Source organism: Coturnix japonica, chromosome 2, assembly GCF_054131305.1.
Source record: "Coturnix japonica strain WE chromosome 2, WE-NBRP24, whole genome shotgun sequence".
NCBI lineage: Eukaryota > Metazoa > Chordata > Aves > Galliformes > Phasianidae > Coturnix > Coturnix japonica.
Window position 1 is genome coordinate 35,056,821 of NC_140664.1, and position 16,513 is coordinate 35,073,333.

Below are 16,513 nucleotides of genomic sequence, written 5' to 3' on the forward strand. Positions count from 1 at the left end.
AGCACATATGTATAGTCATTCCTGCATTTCAATGGAAAACTCTACATTTAATATCTACACATATCACAAGGCTGAATTTTCCATTTATGTGGACAAAAGCCAAATATGAATGCCCCCCACACGTAAGTTGCTAGAAAGCATTCTGTGTGTAAAATATGAGTTCACCTACTAAGCCAATGAGCAGAGATTTTAGTGTCTAGGCAGTGCTTTGAAAATCTGAAAACTTATGTAAGTGATAGATATTCTCTACAGAGAGAACCCTTGTTAATTATTAAAGTACAGCATCTTTCTTCTAAAGTACATCAGCATCTTTTATATGTAGCTTAGGTTATTAGAATAAACTGAACACCAAATCTGATTTGTATGCAGACTTGTAAGAGATTTTTAAGAACATAGTAAAGCTTCACATTTGTGTTCCAAAAAAATTATGAAAGGCACAGCCTTCATCTGCATATCACTGTCTTGAAGAAAAAAAAGAATGGAATATTTATTCTGCTGAACGTATTAGGGAAAGTTTAAATGTAGTTAGGTCACCTACACCAAAGTCTGTCCCTTGTAATTCTGGCATGAGGAAAAACAACAGTTCAAGAACTTTAATACCTATTTCTGGCAGTCTATCACCTTTCCTGAATCCTAAAGATACAGCAAGCAAAACAAGTGGTAAACAGGACTTGAAGTCAAGAACTGCAGTAACTCAATAGAAGAAATACTGATGCCCCACCCCTAGAGGTGTTCAAGTCCAGGCTGGGTGGGGCACCAAGCAGCCTGATCCAGTGTGGGGCAGGCCTGCCCATGGCTACAGGTTGGAATGGTTGGGCTTCAAGTTCCCTTCCAACTTAAACCATTTTATGATTCTTTCAAATATGGTATTGCCGAGCGATATCATTTTGCTTTACTAAGAGACAGATGGAAGGATATGCAATAATCTTGTCTAGGAAATGGCTATGACTCATAAATTTGGACTCAATGTGACAAATTATCTAACAGATTTCAAAACAGTGAGAAACACTGGTGTCAGATTGAGATATTATCACATCTCACTTTAAAGTCCAATGGCAGCTGGAATTATTGACCACCTAACCAAACGAAGTTCATACGTTACTCCTGAACAGAAGTGTCAAAACTACTTTTGTAGAGCAAAGAGCAAAAACATCATAAGCCTATTTAAGGATGGAGGTGGGATAATGATATTTTTCTTCATTTGAACTACCTATTCAGAATTTCAGCTTGAGGGCTCAGTATGCTTTATAGGGAGCACCTGAGAAAGTTGTATGGCCTTTTCATGCATCACGCAGCCACTGTTTCCCTTTTTATTTTGAAATATTAGGAGCATCAGATGATTGCAGAGGGGAAGCTTATTGAGGGCAGGTGATTAAGTTCCTTTGGCAGATGAATCCAAAGGAACCACTTCTAGAATCCAGCATCAATTCCACAATCCTCCTGCAACCTTCCCCCCAAATAAGAAACAGGAAGGAGAGGAAGATAATGATTTCTTAAAATCACACAAACAAAAACAGCTGTAGATGAAGATGATGACAATATTTAGGCAGAACTGAGAAGAGCGGAGGACAAGCAATGCAGGGCAACTCCAAGGGAACCAGACTTACTTTGGAACAAACATCTGCCCTGTGAATGAGTGACACCTGGAAAGGTCAGCACTGAAACTGGCCCCACCTCCCCCTTCTCTTCTACGTGGGTTCCCACACAGCTGGCAAAGCTCAGCCCAGACCCCTCACTCTGGGGCCCTTGCCTCCCTGCACCCACCTTCTGTTCACTCAGAACAAAAAGCTTTCCAGGAAACCCAGCAGCTCCACAGGTGCCAAATGAACACTATTATCTCCAACATCCAGCCACAAGGCCCGTTATCTGCTGCAAGATCTAAAAGCCAGCGCTAAGCCTGGGAAGCTCAGCGTATCAAAGGGATGCTCAAGGGCAGTGTCTACATACTTTCATGCCATGCTCAAAGGCCAACAGTTTATCTGAAACCTGCTGGCCTTTATACCCCTGCACAATCCTTACAGACTATAAATTGGGAAGGGATATTAAAGCATTCACTCCCTTCTTTCCTTACAATGGAATACAAAGACCCAGTGGGTTACATCCTCTTTGTACTCCCTAGAGCCTGCTAATAAAAAGCCATGTCTCTCACAGCACATTTTTGGGAGAACTGGCTTCACAGTGTGGCTTTCATGCCCGTGTATTGGTAAAATGAAGAACACACGTAAGGAATGTACCCATATCTAACGCTGAAGAGACAATGCCTCTTCAAAAACCAACAGATCTGATCATGATCATATTTTAGCATGAAATTAGCTGCCAATAAAGACCCCATGGCTGCACTCAGCTGTGGCAAACACCTCCTCAGAGATTCCAATGGAATTGTACTGACGGACAGTGTACTTAGGAAATCTGCGAATACATCCATCCCCTCACCCCCCAAATTAGAAACATTTACATCCTTATTCTTCAAAATGTAAGAACTTAATCCTCTATGTTTTGAGGGGGGAAAAAAAAAAAAAAAGACACCAATTTCAGAAGAAAGAAGACACTTGTGTACAGAATGGATTTGCAACTCAGCTGTTCCTGCAGCTCCCCCTCCTCACACTCCAGTAAAAATTTGTTTTAAATTGCCTACTTACAGCATCGTTCCATGCCACATTAAAGGCTTCCTTCATTTTCCCATTAACATGTTTTAGTTAGAATTAACACACAATCATTCTCCATGATCTGGCTTTCAATATGTTTGTAAACAAAAATTAATCTTATATGCAAAACAAAGAAAAGCTTTGAAATTGTTAAAAGTCAGCCTGTAGAACTAATCACTCAAACCACAATTCTAACTCTACTAATCCAAGAGAACGGATTGCCAGGTGTACCCAGGATGGCCTCCTTAAATAAACAGTTGCCACAACTCCTCCACTGAAACCTTTGGCAATGAAACAAATGAAGGGAAACTGAAGACTTCAGGAATCAATTCAGCACTCAATGAGGAGACGGAGGATGATGAATGCCGAATGAGACCAAAGCAAGCACCAGTCTCAGTATAATCCCAACCAGGCACAAGTAAACCTCTCTCCTCATACCCTGATAGCACACATCCAAACCTCCTTTCTCACAGAATCACTGAACATCTGAGTGGGATGGGACCCATGAGGATCCTAGAGTCCAACTCCTGGCCCCACACAACTACCTAAAACCCAAGCCCTGTGTTATCCTAGTGCTCCCTGAACTCCAGCACTTGGTGCTGTGCCCACTGCACTGGGCAGCCTGTTCCATGCCCATCACCCTCTGGTGCAGAACCTGTCCCTAACCCCCCGCTGTCCCTCCCCTGACACAGCCTAGGGTTCCTTCTAATCAGAGAAAGGACAGAAATACAACTGTCATTTTTGCTGGTGGGGTGATTCAATTCCAAAAGTATTAGAAAACTTTAATGCAAGGATAGGAGAGATTTAACCAGGGCACAGAGCAGAAAGAAATATTGAAAACTGGGATAAGACAAGGAGAGGGAGACACAGAACTAAGAGTAGCTGCACCTGCTCACCTGTGGGGACAGGGACGGTGCACTAGTGGTGCTGACGCACGCAATCAAACACCCTTCAGATCTGTCAGCCTAAATGCTCTGGGGGGTTGTTTGCTCAGGCCAGTGCAGATGTTACACTTCAGAGAAGTTTTGGACTACTCCTTGTCAGCATTTCATTTCCCAGAAAATAGGGCTCATTTTCCAAGGATGACACTCGTTCCAAGTCTCTGTTTATACAGAGACTTTTAGGGGTTGACAGGGCCTCTCCTTCCTGATGCTGATTATTAGTTTCAGATGACTGCTAAGAATCTCCCTTATGAGGGATGTACCCAGGGAATTAAAATGAAGTCACTTTAATTAATTATGAAGCGTTGATATGCAAGACTGTGTTCAATTGACCGTATAATTCATACATTTGTGGATAACCGCTAGTACTGCTAAGTTACTGACAAACAATTCTATGGCTCCATTTCACTGGGGAAAAAGAAAAAGGAGAGGGGGGAGGGCATAACAAACTAAAACATAAATAATGCCCTACCATTATTTATGCTCCTTGCCATTTAATTTTCTCATACTCTTACACTCCTGCACATAAAACATAAAGAGAAGCTATACCTGATCAGAAGAGGCTCAGCCAGCCAAAGGGATTGTGCTCCACGTGCAAGCCAGTAGCTGAAAGCACCAGGCATCCCTTGGGTAGAGCTGCACCTTGGGTGACTGCAGCTTGCTCCACCCAACCCTCCCCTCTGTGTTTTTCAATACAGAGTTGTGACATGAGTTTGTAAAACTCTCTTCTGTCTCACTGAGCATGCTGCACACATTCAGCTGTTGTACAGATGGATCTTGGTGTGAATTTCTCCATGGAAGTCAGTGTATGTACAATGTTACAGGAACTGCACCATACACTTCATAGAAGCCTGATCATTCAGAAAGCCCCACACTTATACATGGAGGTAGAGCATACACAAGAGCATACAAGATCCACAACAAAACACTGCTTTTCCTTCCAAAACCAGCTTTGCTGTCAAGTTGTGCTGCAGCTACTAATGAAGGAACTGATGACACCCCGGACTGAGAATCCTTCCCACTTGTGGGCATACTCCATTTGTTGCAATAAATCTAAGGATCTGGAGAGTGAGTGATACTTTGTTACGGCATCCCAGGGTCGCACTGCCTTGGTGCACTGTTGTGTTACCTAAGGCTTAAAGGCTACAGGCAGAACCAGAGCCACTTTGCTACTGCACTGGTACAGAGCAATAGCCAGTCCATGTCCAAAATGAGGATTAGGAATGAGATGAAGAATTCCAGAGAGAGAAGTTTGGAGTAACATTGCATTACATTCTCTGATGCAACAATTCTGAAGCAATAGTTTCCCAAAGAGAAACCTGAAGGCATTCCATTGCACCCAGCAGGTAAGGAACCCCAGAAGCATTTTCAGCTGTTGCTGTATCGCACAGCACGACACAGCATCTACTTCCACGATTCCATACGGAAATGTTAATCCCCAAAACACTCCGCGGGCTGAACTCTGCCCCGTTCGAGCAGCACTAAATGTATTTACATTGCATTCGGCCCCCGGAGAAATCCAGCCTGGAAACGCTCACCAAACTTGGGGAAACGCGACTTGTGCAAACTATGATGTCATCCATCTGCCTCTCAGGGAGAGCCTTCCCCCTGCGCCCACCTCGGCACATCCTCTCCGCACGGCACAGCCCACCGCCGCCCGATCTGTTTGACAGCAGCCACTCAAAAGTTTGATTCCTTCGCCGCATCGCAACGCACAGAAAGCTCACGCTGAGGGCAAGGAGCACGGAGCGGGGCGTTACAAGCGCACAGCATCACAGCGCCGGGATGCTGCGTGCGCTCCCACCTCCTCGAAAAGTTCCCGGCGGGCAGCACAGCCGTCCCGTCCGCGCATCGGGAGCCCGGCACGCACGCACCGACGGCCACGCTATCAATACACGTTCTTTTTCTCCCCTCTTTTCTATTTAGTCCCCATCACCCCCCGACTCCTCGCACGCTTTCCCAACGGCTCACAGCCCAGTTCCCGGCGCACGCGGCTGCAGCCTCTCCCCGCACCCCGCCCGGCCCCCGCTCACCTCCAGACCTGTCCCAGCTGCAGGATGTGGACGAGGGACTGCAGGAGCCAGATGCAAAAGGCGCACGACGCCGACCTGCCGCTGCCGGCGCGGCTGCTGCCGGAGGGGCCGCCTCCGGCGGGGCCGCTGCTGCCGCTGCTGCTGCTGTTGGCGTTGCCCTTGCTGGCAGTGGACGCCTGCCGCTGCGGCGTGCAGGGCCGGGCGGCGTCGATGTCCGCGGCCGCCGAGCTGCTGCTCACCAGCAGTTTGCTCTCGGCCGCGGGGCACTGCCCGGCCGCGGCCGCGGCAGCGCCGTCATCCGCGCCGAAGTCGTGCGCGAACCAGCGGAAGCTGAACACCTGCACGGAGAGGGAGCCCAGCAACACGAAGAAGAGGGTGAGCCCGAACCACCAGCGCTGGCCCCGCAGGTAGTAGTCGACCGCTAGCCAGATGTCGGTGCCCACGTCCGCGAAGTACACGGCCAGCGCGGCCAGGATCCAGAGGCAGTCCCACAGAGAGTAGCGCCGCTGCTCCCTGCCCAGCCGCAGGCACAGTGAGGACGAGCCCCCGCCCGAGCCCCGCGAGCCCCCGCCGCCGCCCCCTCCTCCTTCTCCTCTGCCGCCGCCGCAGCAGCAGCAACAGCAGCGGGAGCCGCCGCCCGAGCCGTCCCCGCCGCCGCCGCTGCAGCACCCGCCCCCGGGCGCCTCGTCGTCGTCGCTGCCGCCGCCCGGCCCGGAGCCCGCGGGCAGCCCCGGGGCCAGCGCCTGCACGGAGCCCGAGTGTTCGGAGTTCTGCAGCGGCGTGAACGCTACCTCGCCGCCCTTCTTCATCTTCCGCCGCCCGTCCGACTTCGCGGCCATGATGCTTCCCTCAGCCCCGCCGGAGAACGAGCGGCAGCGGCGAGCGCTCCTTTATCCCGCGCCTCCCCCTGCTCCTCCTCCTCCTCCTCGGCCGCCCGCCTCCCGCCCTCTGCAGCCGCCGCGGACCGCCGCTCCCCGCGTCCCCGCTCCGCGCCCGCGGGCGGCTCCTCCGCGGTGGCCGCGGCCGCAGCGCCGCCTGCCTGCCTGCCTGCTCGCCTGCGGGAGCCGCGCTCAGCTCAGCTCAGCTCCGCTCAGCCCGCCCGCCCCGCGCCCTCCACCGCCGCCGCCTCCTCCGCGGGGGCCGCCGGGGCCGCCGCGCTGTGCCCGAGCCGGGAGCGGGCAAGGCAGCGCCGCCCGGAGCAGCGCATCCCGCACCCGCCTCCGCCCGTGCCCGCCGCCGCCACCACCCAGCTGACTGACGCCGGCAAAGAGGATGACCTCATCCCTCCTCCCTCCCTGCCGCCGCCCCCCGCCCCGCACCGGCACCGGCGCTGGCGCAGGGGCGGGGAAGGGGGCGCTCGGCCCCGCTGCTGCCGGGGGGTGCGGGTGCGGCGGCACCGGAGGGTAGTGGCGGCGGGGCGGGGGCCGGGACCGCACCGCGTCCCGGCGGGAGGGGCGCTCAGCCGGCTCTGCCGCCGCCCCCCGCTGCCGTCGCCGCGGCCCTGGGGGAGCGCGGGGGGCCGGCGGCGGGCGGGGGGACCCGGAGCGGAGGACCCGCCCCTCCCGGGTTACCCCACGCGAGTTGGGCGCCCCGCAGCCGCCCGCTGCCCATCCCGCTGGAAACGCCGCTCTAGTTGCCGTAACTTTGTGAAACGCAACCGGGAGAGGTGGCATTCCCAAACGATGCCGTGACTCGCACTTTCTTAACAGGCTTTTGGGGGAAGGTGGGGAGGCACCGTTTCAGTCCGCCAACCCTAAGAAATGGCATTTGAAGCATTTCCTTCAGCAGGCGAACTCTCGGTGCGTTCCCACCCTCCGTCCCAGCCCCTCTCCCGCAGCCCGGGGGCTCTCGGAGCCCTTTAAACCTCAGCGCGATGCTTCGGTGCCCGCAGCTCCCCACGGCCGCCTGCCCTCGGCCCTTCTGTCTCCTCTCGCCCCTCGCATACCCAGTGCGTGCGGGGTGAGCACGCACTGCTCTCTCTCCTTGTCTCTCTCTATCTCTTTTTTTTTGCCTGTGGAATACGCTCAAAGCATGCCCTCTCCCTCCCTAAAACAGAGCAGCGAGAGAGTTCAAGCTCGTTGCTGGAATATTGTAATGGGAATGTCAGCGTGGCTGTGATGGGGCACTGTTACATTAAGGCAGGTGACAAAACACAGCCCCTTCCAATTCATTAATGAAAGAGTTATATGGGTGGCTGAAAATCGTACCTTCTAACCCTTCAATCTGTATGGTCAGTATGAAGTTGCCTTTCAGAAATAACCAATATCTGAAATAGCTGGTATCTATACTTCAGATTTTAAGTGCATTCATGTGCATTGCTGGGTTATTCTGAGGGTGCTAAGAACACAGAACTCAGCCTTTGGAGGGCGGCGGGCACACAGAAACCTCATTTTTGCTTGTTCTTTTGCATGTTATCACACATTACAAGAGTCTTTAATTACATCATTGCATAATGGTTCTTAAATAATATACATTTCCTCTGCAATCTCTCTTTGCAGTGCTGGAGCTGCACTTTTATTTCTGTTCCTTTTTTTAACCCCACATTAATTTCATTCTCATTACGGTCCATATGATCTCCATTGCCTCAGACTTTTAATGCAAATTGCTTCTTTCTCCAGGTATCTTTTATTAATTCACTCAGCACCTATATATAATACAATATATGCACCTAAGCTCCCCTTGTCAGCAGAGAAGGTGCTTAATAAAAGAGCTAATTTAGCTGCAAGTTCGTGGCTTACGTATCTCAACAAGTTCCCAAGTCATTCTATTTATAGATAAGTCCTCAAGAAAATGGTTTAGCGTGCATTTTAAGTAACTTCAGTTGAGACTTTATGACATATGCAGGTCAAACGGTGCAACAGATTTCTAACAGAGGTTATGGGGTGATATGTGGGGATGTGGGGGGTACAACTGCTGTGCTCCTGGAGCTGAAAGTCTCACCTAAACTATTTGGGGTGGGGGAGAGGAGAAGCTGTCAGATTCAGGGTTTGGATGGGAAGGTGGAGATTGGGGTCCAATGGACTAGAAGAGCAGAAGATTCCTATGAGCAGTGCAGCAGATATTTAGGGACACAGATGGTATCAGGCTGGCTGTGCCCTGTGGCAACACATTATTATCGATCAGCTTGGAGGTGGTGACTGCTGTGGCCACGCATCCCTGATGTCCTGCCCTCCCTGCTCCAGACATGGGGCACTTTTTCAGCTATATTCACCCTCAGCCACTTCTACTGAGGATAGAATTCGACTGAAAGATATCCATCCACCATACAGAAGGACCGTAGCTCACCCCAGCAGGTTTTAGATCAGACCTATCTGTCTGAAGTGTGTTCAGCTTGCTTCACATTTCATTACAACAAAGAGGGTTTTGCATTTTCCTCCCTGTATTCTCTATTTCTCCAAGGCCAGGCTGGATGTGGCTCTGGGCAGCCTGGTCTGGTGGTTGGTGACCCTGCATGTAGCAGGGAGGTTGAAACCAGATGATCATTGTGGTCCTTTTCAACCCAGGCCATTCTATGATTCTGTGATTTGCTTGGTTTGTTTCCCTCTTTTTGGATTCAACTTCTGTGGCATTTGTGAGAGTATTCACATAGTCTCTGTTAACTGATATTCTTTCACTGCTAAATTAAGGCAGATGAACCTTTAAACCTAAATTAAATGTACGGCTGTTAGGTACTTCCAGGGGAATGTGTTCTGTTTTGTTTTCTCACTTAAGAGATAATCAATGGAAAGGGCCCCCAAATAATAAGTAAGTGTTGAAGAAATTGTTTCCAAGAAACAGAACCAAACTTCCTCTTTGTAACTCTGGCATAGCTCCTATGGAGCTATATCAGGGCCAGAGGAGTTTGTATACACATGGCATACAAACCAGCATGCATTCAGCAAGCCAATGTTGTTACTAAACCTCAGAAATTATTAATTATGAAATATAATTGAAGGGCAAAAATGCAATCGCAGACATCGATACATATTTCATAAACCAAAGTGCAGGGACACTCATTTCTCATGTAAATGCACTCTGAAGCATATTGTATTCATGGCTTCGCGCCCCCCCCCCCCCCCACCTTTCTTTGAAGAAAGCATTTTTATGAGTGTCACAAGAACTGCTTTTGCCTTCTTCTGAATTGCAACCGCTATTTGTTTTTCCTTTTCTTTTTTAACACTTAAAATATCAAACCAGTCTTTGTCTACACTAAGAATACTTTTTATTTGTTCTTGTTTTACTGCTTTCCGTTGCAGACTATTATGGTGTTCTTGTTTTTTTTTGTTTTGTTTTGTTTTTTTGTTTTGTTTTGTTTTATCAGATTCTCAACCATGATCTTTTTCACAGTCTTCTTTAACTCTATAGCACAGATGGTCCTACCAAAATATACTCATCCTCTGTTGTCCTTTCATTTTATCATTAGAATACATTTATACTCTACAATCGTGAACTGGAACAGGTTGCTCAGAGAGGTTGTGGATGCCCCATCCCTGGAGGCATTCAAGGCCAGGCTGGATGTAGCTCTGGGCAGCCTGGTCTGGTGGCTGGTGACCCTGCACATAGCAGGGGGTTGAAACCAGATGATCACTGTGGTCCTTTTCAACCCAGGCCATTTTATGATTCTGATTCTACGATTCAATTTTTGCATGCATTCATTCCAAACTGTTCTCAAATCTATTTTCCTTTGTATGTAAACTTATTTGCATTTTCTTCTAGCTCAAAATAACTGAAACAGAATGATGCCCCATGGCTGCATTTTGGCACAAAATCCTGCATTTCTTGCCAGACTGAACCTTTGGAGAGCAGCTTTGGCAGTTCTGTGTCATGATCGATATGAGCAGAGCTTCACTGCTCCAGCAGGGATTGGGGTGAGCCCCCTTTGGAATAAATGAAATACTATGTCATAAGGAGCTCTTTGGTGATCCCTTCAGAAGACCTAGTGATTCTGCCAGCAGGTTTGCTTTCTTTCCTCCCTCCTTCATTTCCCTTTCTCTTCTAGCTACCTTCCTGTACCTGCTTTATTTCCATCCCAAAGGCACACTGTGCATTTTATTTTTTTTTTGCACTGTGCTGCTTCTCACTTTCTTGCTGTGCATGATGACAGAGATCCTGATTAACATCCATTTTCCCAAAGTAGCCTCAGTAGTGTCTTCCATACTTTAAGTAGTATTTCATAGACTAAGACAGTGCTCCTCAGGCACATGCGCATACGAACATCCAACTCAACTCCTTTAGAAACAGCAAGAAAAAGATATTTCATGAAACATTCACAAGTTTTAGATGTTATCAGTAGATTTAGGTTACACTGGTACCAGTACAAGTTCATACAGAATGTCTCTTTAATATTTACATACTATGGTGCCAAACTGCCCTTGTGCCCAAACAGTTGCACTGACAACACGCATGTGCCCATGGATGCTCTGATAACTTAAACACCTCACTGGGAAGGCACTGCCTTTAAGTAAAGCCAATATTTCAGTAAATGAACAAAAGCACAAGTGAAAAGTAAACTGGCAAAATATTTACAAATTTAATGTTAAATTAACATATTTTTAAAATATATTGAGTATAAGCAGCTATTGCTTGCTTGCTTTACCTTGAGATTATTTTATTTATAGACTACATGTTGAGAAATTTTTGGACTACAAAATTGCCTTTAAAACTGTGAATCATAGAATCACTCAGGTTGGAAAAGACCTTAAAGATCATCAAGTCCAACCACAACCTAACCATACTATCCTAACTCTAACAACCCTCTGCCAAATCTTAGTGGAATAATGTATATATATATGATTTAGAAGTATATTTTCGTCTTTGACATATACTTACATTACATGGTATATTGGGAGCTGTGGTTCCTTGTGTTACGTCTATTTCCAGAATGTTCAGGTATTAAATACATGCCAATACTTTCCACTGCTCACTTAAAGCAACAACAAAAAAGTCCAAGTTTTTGAAGCTAGAATAACTGAAAGCAGCTCTCCCTTAGTGACACCATACTGACTTTAATGTTTGTATGAAAGAAGAAATGATTTCTTAGATTTTCAAAAAAAATTGACTGAAGATTTCATACATTTACATTTATTAATCAGAAATGGGATGTCAGTTACCTTTTATGTTGCTTCATATCATGTATTTTGAAACATAACCAAAGTTGAATGTCAATATATAATGAGTGAAGGCAGAAGATATATGGGAAGACCTTGTGGGATGTGAGCCTGCAGCCAGGCTTTGTACAAGGTGCACAACTCTTCCACTGCCATTCTGCATTCAGTAGCCAACAAGACACCAAGCAAATTGCACTTCATTATAAATGGAAAAAGCATTTATGGAATGCCTAGTGGGATATTAAGGTGTCCTATGACATCACATTTAATACACAATTAAGAATTTCCAAGAGTTTGGAGGAGAAAACAAACAATTCCTTTATTTCCCCTTTTTGGTTCAGCTGTTTAAAATGAGTTCATGCCAAACAAAAGAGTTGTGACAAGATTCAGGCACAGCACAGCATTGCTTAGCACTGACGAGATCATGGACTTTTCAAGCTTTTTCCTTATGGGGCAGGAGTCCAAGGGAATCTATGATCAGGAGGGGAGTAAACTCTTTGAAAGGGCTGATAATAGCAGGACAAATGGTTTTATGTTGAAGAGGGAAGGCTGGATGTCAGGGGGAAGTTCTTCACTAGGAGAGTGGTGAGGTCCTGGAACAGGCTGCCCAGGGAGATTGTGGATGGCCTGTCCCTGGAGGTGTTCAAGGCCAGGTTGGATGGGGCCCTGGGCAACCTGATCTAGTAATTGTGGAAGTTTGGTGGTCCTGCCAGGCAAGGGGTTGGAGCTTCATGATCCTTAAGGTCCCTTCCAACCCAGGTCATTCTGTGATTCTGTGAACATTTTAAATTGATATGTGAGCAGAGGTTTACACCTGCATGCTGGTCTATAGATACTAACAGCTCTCCGGGACTCATTCAAGATTTCTAAGGTAACTCAAATGAGCACTTAGAATGGCTTTTTTTTTTTTTTTTTTTTTTTCTTCTTATTTTGACTCTACTTCCCCCACTGACAGAATAGATACATATAATAAAGCTGCTTATATATACTTGGGAGGAAGGAATCCTTTCTCCAGTATGTACTTGGAATTGCTTGGAGACTAAATGGTTCAATGAGTCAGTAAGAACATTGCTATATATTTTTTTTTCAAATCATTAACAGAAGAAACTGAGACTCATAGGGCTTAAATGGGCAGAAATATGTCAGCTAGATCAATTTAACATATATTTATAAAAGCACACAGGAGTAGATAAGGAAAAAAGGTACAGTTAACTAATAATGGCCTCTTAACACCTTCAGATTGTCATGTTTAAGAGCCTATGCCATGTTTTCAGGCTATATTCTAGCACCTACCTTCCACTTGAAGTTTTCTCTACAGTGCAAAATTCACTGTTACTGCTTCATTGTAGTAATAGCAAGAATAAGAATAATAAAATCCTGCAGCCACTGCCCTCACAGAGATCAGTAAGGACAGGAGGCAGCAGGGAGACGAAGCAGAAGACAAACCCTTCTCTCTACTGCAGCCCTGCATCTTCCAGCTTGTTGATTTATCTCGCTGTTCCTTCCATGGGTGCCAAGTGCCTGGGTCTCTTGCTGACACAGGAGGTCTCATTTCCATGCTACATCTCTTTTTCTTGCAGAGGCACCACTGGTGTCAATATCTGCCCAGGGTCTCTATACACACTGTGGGTGCTGGCAGCTACAAGAGCAAGGCATCTGGTCTGTGCAGCAGAAGCTGAGTGCACACGAGGTGGCACCTCTGCAATGTCTCTGCCTTTGTCCAGTTCTCTTGTCCTTTCCAAGGGACGTGGATTAAGTGACATGTGCCAAACACAGCAGACATCACTGTTTGCCACACAAAAGAGGCAGGTTTGGGGTTTGGCTCCAGTCACAATCTCAGTATGCTAAATGGTATGTCTTTGAAGCAAGACCTGATAAGGAAGTTATGGTATTTCAAGCTTTCTTATCAGAGTGTAATCCCCCAGCAATATGTTCTGCAAGCACCTGCAATACACTTGAAATGAAATGAAGCCCTCTGCTGTGACAGTTTTCCAGTAGTAGAAGGGTAGAGGTGTTTACATGACTGGATGTGGGGGAGTGAATCCAGAACCTTATTTATACTCTGTATGTTCAGAGGAAATAATTTTCAAGTAAGGACACCAGCTGCTGAAAGAGGGTATTCACTGCTAGTAATAAAAAACAGATTAGGAAGGCATTATTTACACTTGATAAATCAGAGATGGCATCAAAGAGAGCTAGTATTACAAACTATTAATGAAAGACATAATAATGAAACAAATCATATAATAGATCACAACGAAGTGATTCAGTGTAATGAATACTGATACTAAGTAAGTGAACTGTGCACTCTGGGGATACAATTTCAAATCCATTCCAGTGCATGTGGTAGCAGCGTAAGCAAAATGAGCACTTTTAGAAGAAACTGACTCTGTTCCATTGCTCACTCAGATCACATCCGCACCTTATACCACCTTTCCATGTGACGATGTATAAAGTAAATAAAAATGAAATTACCTGCCAAGACCTGTTATATTTGTTTATTACTTTTTGAGTCAACGTAACAATTGAAATCCCATAATCCACGCAGATATCTGACAACATTCCTCATTTCAAAGAATAATGTGAGTAAATAAACATTAAACGTACTGAAAAGCCAGGCAACGTTTCATAGAGATTCGTTTAATTCTTGTGGTTACAGAAAGTACACTGCTGCTACAAAACATGGTAGTGCCTTGAAGGTGAAACAGATCAAAAATTCAGATCTTTATACAGATTTTAAGTTTTGGAGGTACTAAAAGTAGATCTTTTGATTAAACAGAGTGAGGCCCTGTGTAGTTAATACATAGTATTTACATGCTGATCACAGACGTCAAACTTCGGCGGTGTGCAACTCATGCTTCCATTTCAGACCTGTCTTTATCCTAAACTCTTTCTCAGTCAACTGCCAACTCTGACAATACCAAACTAAACATCAAGCCACTTATTATTCACTTCTTATTTTATGCATTTATTGCTAAATATGTTACTATTTATGGTTTGTTTTCAAAAATAATTGGGATTTTTTTGAAGTAATGACATTTGCACATACAGCACTAGAGAGGCAGAGAGAAGCCTAAGAATGGGCACTGCAAAAATAAGCAAGCTGAGCAGGGAGCTGCCTAAGCTAGCTAGTGAGCTACTGCAGTGCTAGTGTGATAAGAGATGATGGAAAAGTCTCTCTTAAGAGACCCTTTGGATCTAAAGGATCTTAGCTGAGGTTCTGGTTCAGCTACAAGATTTTGCAGTCAAATGCCCATGGGAAGCTTACTGCCACAGGTTGAATGCCTGAATAATAAACTCTTTATTCCTCTCCGTTACAGCCAGGTCTTATGGAAAAAAGGAAGTAACATACAGTAAGGCCAAAGAGCAGTGCTGCTTATTTGGAAAATGATTTTGAGGAAATATTAGTTTTAATAAAAATAGGAATTGAAACAGTTTATCAGTTTAATAAAAATTGGCAGATTTGACCCAAGAGCTAACTTTAACTTACTCACAAATTATTACTGAAATCAAAACATGTTACTAAATATGTCTAGTATTATGAATGCTCAACTCAAGTCCACAGAGCCATGTTACAGATTAAAATTTATGTTTTCTAAATTTCAGTCATGCAAAGATTTTGAGCAAATCTAGTAGGATTGGAACACAGTGTTCACATTAGACATGTTTAATTTACTGTGATGTTTTTAATGCATTGTTTTGACATTCCTTCACAGTAATTACAATACCTTCAGAATTATAACATACAAGTAAATCAAACAAGCAGGAATTTGGAGAAGCAGCACACTATGAAAAAATCAGAAAATGATCAGCTATGGATAAAGTCGCACTACGGCGCTACCATTGCTTCCATCCCCAGCAAGCCACCTACAAGGCAAAAAACATTAAAACTTGTCACACAATCATGGAAGCAGAGAAACATAGAATGTCTTGGATTGGAATGGACATTAAAGCTCATCCAGTTCTATTCCACTGCTGTGGGTAGGACTGCCACCCACTAGAGTGGGCTGCCTAGAGTCCCATCTAGCCTGGCCTTGAATGCCTCCAGGGATGGAGCACCCACAACTCTCTGGCAGCCTGTGCCAGTGCTTCACCAGTCTCTAAGAACCTTCTCTTAACATCCAACCTAAATCTCCCATATTTTAGTTTGAAACTGCTCCCCCTTGTCCTATCAGACTACGTAAAGTGTGAGTCTCTGCCATTTTTATGAGCTCCCTTTAAGTACTCAAAGACCACAGTGAGCTCTCCCTGGAGCTTTCTTTTCTGTAGGCTGGAAAAAACAGCTTCCTCAGCCTTTCTTTGTAGAAGTGCTCCATCGCTCTACTCCTCCAGACAGAATCCTTATATTCTTCCCATGCCAGCAATCTCTTCCATTGTCTGAACGTTTCCTTCTTATCCCCCAGTTTGACCAGTAAGTCGTTACTCAGCCATGCCATTTTCCTGCTTTGTTGCCATATTTCTTACAGATACGTATGGAGAGCTCTTGTACTCTAAGTGGCCTTAAAGAGCTCTGCTCCATTCTTTTGTCCCTGACCTGTTCCTTTGTCCCCAATGACAGACTGCCAAGGGATCTCTACCGCTTATTTCTTAAGCAATCAGAAGTTTGCTCTTCTGAAGTTCAAGACCTTGACTTTGCTCTTTGCCTGTCCATAATCCTTGAGATCATGAACTGAATCAGAGCATGATTGTCGCAGCCCAGACTGCCTCCAGTCTTAAGTTCTTTAATAATCTCTGCATTGGTGAGCACCAGATCCAGTAACACTTCTCTTTTGGATGGTTTGTCTAATGCCTGGACCAGGAAGTTATCC

General features: G+C 45.9%; 2 protein-coding genes across 3 annotated transcripts in view; both read right to left on the bottom strand.

Annotated features, from left to right (window-relative positions):
• The window catches only part of XKR4 (XK related 4), a 204,338-nt gene extending 197,757 nt beyond the window's left edge, over positions 1–6,581 (bottom strand). For both annotated transcript variants that reach the window (XR_014943383.1, XM_015855609.3), the window contains exon 1: positions 5,620–6,581. Coding sequence is in view for 1 of the 2 variants with exons in the window: in XM_015855609.3 (XP_015711095.1) it covers positions 5,620–6,458 (839 nt within the window). In the remaining variant the exon portion in view is untranslated. The remainder of the gene's footprint in view (positions 1–5,619) is intronic.
• Positions 6,582–14,176: 7,595 nt separating this feature from the next.
• RP1 (RP1 axonemal microtubule associated) overlaps positions 14,177–16,513 on the bottom strand; it is a 167,713-nt gene continuing 165,376 nt past the window's right edge. The window contains exon 59 of the mRNA XM_085539559.1: positions 14,177–15,572. Within this exon, the coding sequence (XP_085395685.1) occupies positions 15,518–15,572 (55 nt within the window). The 3' untranslated portion in view covers positions 14,177–15,517. The remainder of the gene's footprint in view (positions 15,573–16,513) is intronic.